General features: G+C 41.4%; 1 protein-coding gene across 1 annotated transcript; it reads right to left on the reverse strand.

The window, feature by feature from the left end:
* Positions 1-331: 331 nt before the first annotated feature.
* On the reverse strand, positions 332-8216 carry plvapa (plasmalemma vesicle associated protein a). Its single transcript, XM_084732646.1, has 6 exons — positions 7519-8216; positions 5338-5404; positions 4501-5219; positions 2010-2751; positions 1731-1788; positions 332-692 (listed from the first exon to the last, which is right to left on the reverse strand). Exons 1-6 carry the CDS (start codon positions 7912-7914, stop codon positions 659-661), a joined length of 2016 nt encoding a protein of 671 aa, XP_084588772.1. The 5' UTR covers positions 7915-8216; the 3' UTR covers positions 332-658.
* Between the last annotated feature and the right edge of the window lie 789 nt (positions 8217-9005).

The raw sequence follows: 9005 nt of genomic DNA on the forward strand, positions 1-9005 counted from the left end.
GCTGTGGATATCCTTGTTCTCTTCACTTAAGTGATGGCACATTGTTGTTTAGCAGCAGCATGTGAACAGGAGCGTTTCCAAAGGTTCCTCCCATCTGCCTCCGCCGGCCTGCTGACAGGTTGGCAGGTAAACATAAACATGCTGGAGGGATTAAATCGCTTTGCCAGTAAATCTCGCCGAAACATCACAGGAGGGGTTGGGGAGTCATTTGTAGACAATTAGCCACACAATAGGTGACGCACGCAGGGACAAACAGTTATTTCCGGCTCTGCATTGGATAATATCTTAAATAGCTTTGTTTATAAAGAAGAGACAGGCACAGTTGATGTGCTTATGTTCGAACAAAGCTTTTATTCTTCTGTATTTACAGCATAAAAATACAACATGTGCCTGTTCATGCTAAGTTGCCTACTGTGTAGATACGAATCATTAACACAAAAACTTCACATTTTATGATCAAAAGTGCAAAAAGGTATTCAAATTACTTTTCTAAATGCATACTGAAGTACAAACTGTCACAAACAGTGTATAATATATGGTACATTTATACTGATATACAACATGTGAACTCAATATGAGAAGCTTGGATTCAGCTGTGTGTTATAGATGCAATGGACGATGAATCCCTTTGTTGGTGGTTATTTCTCATCAAGGTGAACTAACCCATCGCTCTGGAGAGCTCTTGTTTGTCTCTGGAAAAAGAGAAAAGAGAGACAGACAAAAAAATATTACATTATTTTTTCTAAAACGAGTGAGTGAATCAAACCTAAAAATATTGGTGATATTCTATATTTGTCTTATTGTCAACAGTTCCCATGCAGAAAACCAAAATCCACGATGAATCAATCAGATTAACAAGTACTGCGATGTTAAAGTCTGATTTACTTTATTCTTTTGTGTCTTATAACTTACGTTTTGTCCAGAAACTATTAAAAACACATCAGTGAGCCACACTGTTGCACTGGCTGGTGACATGTTCCTTCATCTCAGTGAACACGGACACTGCAGCTGATTTCAAGTCAGTACTACAGACATACTGTGCTACTGTAAATGCTCACTAGAGCACAAGATGTGTATTACTCCGCAGCTGAAAATAGTCCCCAACAAACGAACTGTTTACTTCTGTTTGAGTAACATTTGCAGAAAACCTCAGTGCCCTGCTATTTTACAGAATCACCAAGCCTTAAAAGAAGAAGAAGAAACTAAATATTTAGAGCTTCAAAGAGACGCCAACCGAACAATAAATGTTTCAAAATATTTTTGAATCATTATACACAAATAGTCAGCTTGGAACTATGATGTTTATCTGATGTGTTTTTTCTCAAAAAGAGAGTATAATTTCCTAATTAAAATCCTTAAAGAGGTATCTAATCCTTTCACCTCATTAAAAATTCCTGAAACCATTAATATGCAAATTTCTCCTACGTCAGTGTTCAGTCCGTCTCGGCGTATGTGCCCTGATAGGTTCAAGTTTTTACATCGCACAAGTTGCAAATTGGACAGAGATGAAATGAGACAGAACTATTTGTGATGTCACAAATCATGCTCATAGGCCCGCCCCTTAAAGTCTGATTTTCAGTGATCACAGAGAAACTTTTTTACTTTCAGCAGATGAATATGAAAACAGCCTTCCTCTGAACATACATCGGTCTGCACGCTGAAGCTCAAACATCCAACTGTAGGAACAAGAAGAAAAACTTTTTTGAGTAGACAAGGACTTTAATACTCACTCTGGGCCAGACGGGTTGATGAGGCGTTGTAGATCTTTAATATGCTGAGCAATGTTGACTGTTGGTTGAACACAAGAAAACAGTTTTTTGTCACTATTCAGCCATGACATAATCAATCAAGCTTTACTTTTATTGTACTGGGTTGGGGCTGAAATCTCAGGGAAGGATCTCTCAAAATCGGGGCAAATAAAACCAAAACTGTCTGCATGGCTAGATACCACCCATAATCTGAGTCAACCATACCTTAGAATGAAAACTACTACATATATTTATTCTCACCTGATCCACTTCCCACTCCACTCGTCCTTCCTGCACCAAGTGATCCAGTTCCACCATAACCAGTCCCAGTGGTTGGTCCTCTCCCTGTTCCAGTTCCTGGCTTACTTTGTCCTGAGTTACTGTTTCCCAACCCAAGCCAGCTGAATCCAGTGCTGCCTTTATTCGTCGATCCAGTCGACCCAGATGACCCAGAGGTTGTTGAGGTTCTTCCAGTCAGTGTTGGCTTATTCAAGCTTGTTGAACTTGAGCTAGGATTTGACGCTGCTGACCCATAGCTTGAAGAGCCTGTCCCAGTAGAAGCTGGCTTATTGGAGCTGCTGGACCCACTTGACCATGTGTTTGAGGAGCCGGTTCCAGTTGATGCTGGCTTGTTGGAGCTACTTGACCCAGTTGACCATGTGTTTGAGGAGCCGGTTCCAGTTGATGCTGGCTTGTTGGAGCTACTTGACCCAGTTGACCATGGGTTTAAGGAGCCGGTTCCAGTTGATGCTGGCTTGTTGGAGCTACTTGACCCAGATGACCATGGGTTTAAGGAGCCGGTTCCAGTTGATGCTGGCTTGTTGGCGCTACTTGACCCAGTTGACCATGTGTTTGAGGAGCCGGTTCCAGTTGATGCTGGCTTATTGTATGATGACCCAGATGAACCGTAGCCCAAACCTGGCACTGTTCTGCCGAGCTGAGTCATGCCAGGAGAGCTGGATCCTCCATTCAGACCTGTGCCTGGAAATCCACCGTATCCCAGCTGAAATCAAATGAGAGCAATGTTAATATGGGAAAATCTCCACTTGTTGAAAATGGATTTCATTAACATTACATAATACAACCAAACTATTTTGAATTGCTATAAAACATTATTATATTATACTGTATTTTATTTTCTGTTTTAAGACACAAACCCCTGATGATTCAGATTATTTATTGTGGAGTTGTATGAGCTACTTATCAATAGTCGGTGTATTACCTACAGTAGATGCCAGTCGATGAGCCCCCAGTTTGGACAGGGTCAGCAACAAAAGGTATTTTAGCCACTTAAAAATGGTCACTGCTGTTATATTAGTCAAGTAGCTTTTTCTCAAAACCAACCAAACTCCATAGGCAAAATTGGTCATTTTACCTTGTTAAACATAGGAATTGATTGTCTTCTGCTGTCTTTATTTGTTAGTTTGTTTGTGTTATTGTGTGACTTTGGTGAATCTGAACTATCCTTTGAAAACACTAAAGTCACACAATAATACAAACACTCACACCAAGGCAGCGGAAGACCAGCAACTCAAGTACTCTGTGAGGTAAAATTATTGATTTTGCATATGGAGTTTGGTTGATTTGGAAAGAGTGATATTTGGCTTGTATAAAAGCGGATTCCCGTCAGTAAAGGTCTTCTGCTGGCCCCCCTTGCTTCTCCAAACTGGGGGTGTGCCTAGGTGGGTAATACACTGACTACTGATGAGAACCTTACACAACCTCGCTTTAAATAATTCAAACTATCCCTTTAACATAACATCTGGCAGAAACATTTGCCCACCTCTCACCCTTCTGCCCTCTTGTACTCTACTGGCAGACAGTTTCCCTCCTCTATCTGCCTCCTCCTCTGCACTTAAAGCTGGATCAGTTCCAATAACCTGTCAGGCTGCTTTGATCTCATACATCTTATGTAAGGACTTAAGATCTCAAAGCACTGGGATAAGGGCTTTGTTAGGATTGTAGTCTCTCTACGGGTGTTATATAAGCAAATATATCCTATGATAACGCAGAGAAGGAGAGTATTATTGACAGCAAAGCTAGAATCAGTGCACAAAATGATGTAATTGCTACACAAATTTATGCAAATCATTACATATAAAAGGGGTTTTGTAGTAAAAGTTGGCCGCTATGTAACTATGCAATAGCATGCATGTTTACTTCCTGTTACCTTTGCCTACAAACTTTTTCATTCTTAGTTACTTCTGTTTTCACAGTTAGTGTGGTACATATTGTTAACAGTATCTACCATTTTGTATATAGTGTTTTCAGCCATTTTGATAATCACCTCAGTGTCTTAAATCATCGTTAGCTTGCTAGTTAGCATCGTCATATTCTTTCAAACAAAACTGTGCAGCCAGAATATTTTCACATATAATGCGATGAATTTTGGGTTTATTTTGACCAAACTAGAGCTGGTGATTGTTGGAACAGGGGAAAGATAATCCAGTATGTTTTTGATTAGCTTTATTTCGTTTATGTTGAGTTTGAATGAAGATGATGATGCTAGCTTGCTAACTAATATTGCTAATGTTTATCTAAGACACTGAGGGGATCAATAAAAATGATGAGGAGAGAATTAACATAGTTTAGCCGGTTTTACAAGATTGTTCTTGGCACAGTAAGTATCATTTAAACATTTAAATCTGGTCTAATTTAAATATTTAGTCTTAAGTGACTGAATGTAGGCCCTCGAGGCCTTGCTCTTGCTTATAACGCTTCATATAATCAGTCATAGGACTTGTTTTCTTACCGAAGCCATGCAGGACATGTTGAGCTGCTTGAGCTGCTCTGCAAGGTGTTCAACCTCTTTCATTTTATATCTGACGCTGTTTTGCAGGACCTCTATCTGTCCATTGAGCTTCATCTTGTCCAGCAGGAGTCTCTCCTTGTCCTCGTCGTGTTTCCGCTGAAACTTATCCAAGTTCTGTTTGTTCTGCTGGATCAGGCCCGTGCGGTTCTGGCTGCACCAGCGGTAGTCCTCGGTCAGTCGCCAGTTCTCTGCCTTCAGGCGGCTGTTCTCAGACTGGATGCGTGACACCTGTTCCCCCACGCTGTTCAGGTACTGCTGGAACTTGTCCTCCACCTCTCTGGACAGGCTGGTGCAGTTGGTGCGGATCTGCTCCAGGTGCTCCCTCTGTTTCGGGCAGGTGAGCTGGAAGGCGATGTGTGTTGGGAAGAGGGAGTCGACCTTGTGCAGGAAAGCCTTGGTGACGTTGGAGACGCCGCTCAAAGAGAGGGTGAAGTCATCTTTGCATTTCTGTCTGTAGAACTCCACCTCCTTTTCATGTGTGGATTTGTCCCTCCGCAGACGGATGACCTCCAAGTTGAGGCTGTCCCTGTCTTTGGCGATCTGGTCCATTTCCATCCTCATCCTCTGAGTTGTTTGTGTGAAGTTGGACTCGACAAGCTCAAGCCTGGCTCTCAACTGTTCGACCAGCAGCCCACAGTTGCAGCCAGGTTGTTGCATTACTATGAACAATAATGGAAAAAGAGAGAAGAAATAGGCAAATATCTAAGGGTTAGGGAGAATAACTCAAATATTTTATATATTTATTTGATTATTTTCAGGTTGATATGTCATACTTACATGGTGGGCACTGGCCAGGTAAACGATTTGTGGACTTGCAAAAGAACAACTCGCCATTGCACTGTTGCTGTTTGTGTTGAAAGAAAAAACATTGGTGTTTTAGATGTAGACAAACAGAAAAAAAACAACTGATCATTGACACATGGGTCTAAAGTGGTACTTTGACTCGTTGACATTTTAAGACTTCTTAATTCAATTTAAGATCAATTTTGCATTAAACCTAAACATCAGATGTGAAGATAAAGACGTACTGTTGTGAGTATGTTGTCCATTCATAAGTCAGCAAAATGAGTTAGAGAATATTTGTCCAAATATGTTCATGGATCCTCTTGTCTCATTTGGCCTACAGAAAGTCTGCTGTCATAATAAATGAACTTCCTCGAACTGATTGGACTGATGATTGCTCTACTTTTTACACTTTTGTCAATTTCGCCAAAGATTAAATGCAAACAGGCATTTTAGGCCTTGAGTGAAATTTAAAACATGTTTACAGCATTCAATAAGTAAATATTTAAGACCTTCTCAAACCGAATTTAAGTCTGATTGTTATTTTTTAAAGCTTTTACAAGTTTTTAATGACCTAGCCACCCTGTCATAAGTCCTAGATTGCCTGTTTATTGCTGCTCTGCATGTCTGCATGAATCAAAAGAAGGTTCTGGTCAGTGTTGCTTAACTTTGTGTTGTTGATTCACGTTGCTTCCGTGACTGTTTGTGCCAAAATGCTGTTTGTTTTTATTCTGTGCCATTGTACTGATGTTCTGCTGTTTCCTGGTGCGCTCAGTCTTGAAACTTCTTGTTTTGTTGCTGTTTCTGTCTCCATGGTGTCCTGTTTTCTTCATTGTGTGAATTTCTACAATTTTATAGGTCTCAAAACATCTTGCCAAAGGACTGTGGCTGAAAATAACACTCTGGCACATTTACGGAAATGTTGATTCATGCATATGTCCTTATGAATAAAACAAATTAAATAGTATTTAAAATGCAGATAATCTGTTGCGTTGCATCTTGCTCTAAAAACCTAAAATAATATCTACATTATACTTAGACAGTAATCAGTGGTGTAAATATACTCAACATCTGAAAACAGGACAATGCTGTTAAAGCTCAAAGCTTGAGCTTTGGCAACTTTTTTTTTGCTGAGGGCAGGCATGGACTAAGAACGCAGAGGCTCCCAGGTACATACCTTGCTGCTCCCAGGTGTTGTGCCAAAAACTGATCATATGCAAAAAAAAAATGATTCCCATCCACTTTACAGATATTTAAACTGGTCAAAAGCACTGGATTTATTATAATCTAGGGCACAGAGGATGTAAAATAATGCAAAGTCATAAGGACAATTGCAAAAGAGATAATTTCTTTATATATTATAACTCATCCATAATATGTAGTCCTAATCAATTCTAAACACATACACACATCAGAAACAATACTATAGTATTACCTATATCAGATCATGTCATGTCTGATTATGCTCTGAACTGCAAACCCTTCTTTGGCCATAATTATGATTATACATTTACAGAAAACATTAAAGTTTCACCAAAAAATAGCCCACATTTGCTATTAGCATAAACATAAAGTTACGTGTATATGCACATTTATTTTTCTCATTTGCAAACAAAGTAATTATGCATTCTCTGGTTAATGTTTCAAAACAAACTCCCACTCTATTGATTTGTTTCATTTGCCACAGTTGGTGGAGTTTTTGGAGGCCTCCAGGAGGTCAGAGGCCCCGGGGCACCGGACCAACCTGCCTGGTGTTTAATCCCTGCTTGGCCGCGGGTCAATTTTGCTTAAGCATCCCAGATATATTGATACATATTTTCCTTTACCTTTCCATTAACAACGCTTAGTGAATCATACTGATACAAACATGTCCACAGCATAAATTCTACTGCTGTTGAAAGCTTGGGAGTTCAGTTCCACATGACATAATAACATGAATTACACACGAACACTCACTCATAGTAAAAGCAGTGGTTCTCAAACGTTTTCTGGCAGTTTTAGTGAAATAAAGGTTAGCATGATAGCTCCAGCACACTTTTTGGGGTTTTCATTCATTTCCTTCCATATCTTCCCCCTGCTCCTCCTCACCCCACCTGCAGCCCACATCACAGTTTGAGAACCACGGTACCAAAGACAAGAACTTGCCCATTCGACATAATCAAAAGGTTTTCTCACCAGCTTCTTGTCCATATCTTGGATGAGTATTGCTGAGATGTTGGAGACGAAGCGCAGCTTGGCCAGGTCAAAGTCATTACGGGCCTTCTCGGTCAGGGTGGAGTTGAGTAAGGTGGTCAGGTTCTTCCTCTGATGCCTCAGGGCCACGTTCTCTATGGAGAGCCGGCTGAAGCTATCCTCCAGGTCCTGGATCCTCGATGTGGACGGCGAGTCCTGCTTCTTACCGTAGATCAGAAAGAGCACCAGGCTGACTATGATAAGAGACTGGATGAGGGAGGAGAAGAAGAAGACAATGCGCATGTAGTAGCCGCAGCTCTTGCCCTTCGAGCGGTACTGCATCTTCTTTTGGGCTTGCGGGCTGTACTTGGAGACGTGGGAGTAGCCGCTGCTATACATCGGTGCAGATGGCTGAAGGAGGGTCCAAGAGAATCAGTAAGTAGTACAGTCCAAGGCTTGAGGTCTACGATGAGCGGTCAGCCAAGTTCAAACAAGGCTCATTTCACAATGAGGGGACAGCCAAACTATATAATGCTGAAGGATCTCAGAGCACTCAACAGATTTCACAATCCATTTCTTATAAAGCTTGTGCCCCCTTTTTCTAACTAAACCCAACTCGCTCCAGATGTGGGACAGATGTTTCCTCTCTGTTGCGTTGATAGCATGAGAATTGATCAGACTGTGGGTGAGATGTAAACAGGGGTGGGAGTTTATAAACTCCTCCAGCCGTACACTTCCCATGATGGGAAATGGTCCTGGCCTCAGTCCCCTCCCTCCACAGGCCATCTACCAGCTCCATTGGCCACCCCTCCCGAGGCAGAGGTTATCAACACACATATGGCCGGTGTGCCATATGTGTGTTGATATATGGCCCCCCATATGGGCCCCCCCCCGCCCCCCGCCCCCCCCCCCCCCCCCCCACACACACACTCTTGAGCCAGACACATTAAGCCTCTTAAGTATTTGCTCCTGAACAATGTTTGTGCTCCCAGTCACAGTAAAAATACATTTTTAATTTAATTAAATTGAACTGAATTTTTAGCCATTGCCAACAACTAGTCTCTCTGGCCAGTGACCCCAGTTGTTATTTACACCAGACGAGCAGTATGGAAGCATTTTATGTTGTTTTAAGTTTTTTTTTTATGTTTGAAAACTGGTCACCATTCACTTCTATTGTTTGGGAGATTCTGCAACACACACACAGCAGTGTTTTGTGGACTAAAAAACTAAACCCAACCCTTAATTGGCACGAGGGTGGCTTGACGTCTGATCGCATGATGTCTCCCAGGCTTACACCTTGGCACCTTGCCATTTTGTTTTTGTATTTTTATCCCAGCACCTTGGCTGGGATAAAAATACAAAAACAAAATAAGGAGAAAAAAACTATCACCTTGCAGTTGTATGCCTCCAAGTGTCCTGGAGATTCACAAAAAATGGGACGCACGTAAGGTCTCAGTGGCCTTGACCTTTGACCTTTGACCACCATTGAC

This window comes from Lutjanus erythropterus, chromosome 12 (genome assembly GCF_056507025.1).
Source record: "Lutjanus erythropterus isolate fLutEry1 chromosome 12, fLutEry1.hap2, whole genome shotgun sequence".
In the NCBI taxonomy this organism is placed as follows: Eukaryota; Metazoa; Chordata; class Actinopteri; order Lutjaniformes; family Lutjanidae; genus Lutjanus; species Lutjanus erythropterus.

Coding starts and splice junctions, on each gene's coding strand:
- plvapa (XM_084732646.1), bottom strand. CDS start 7,914: ATGTATAGCAGCGGCTACTCCCACGTCTCCAAGTACAGCCCGCAAGCC. Junction 2,752..4,500: donor ACATGTCCTGCATGGCTTCG/GTAAGAAAACAA, acceptor ATTTGATTTCAG/CTGGGATACGGTGGATTTCC. Junction 693..1,730: donor ATCAACCCGTCTGGCCCAGA/GTGAGTATTAAA, acceptor CTCTTTTTCCAG/AGACAAACAAGAGCTCTCCA.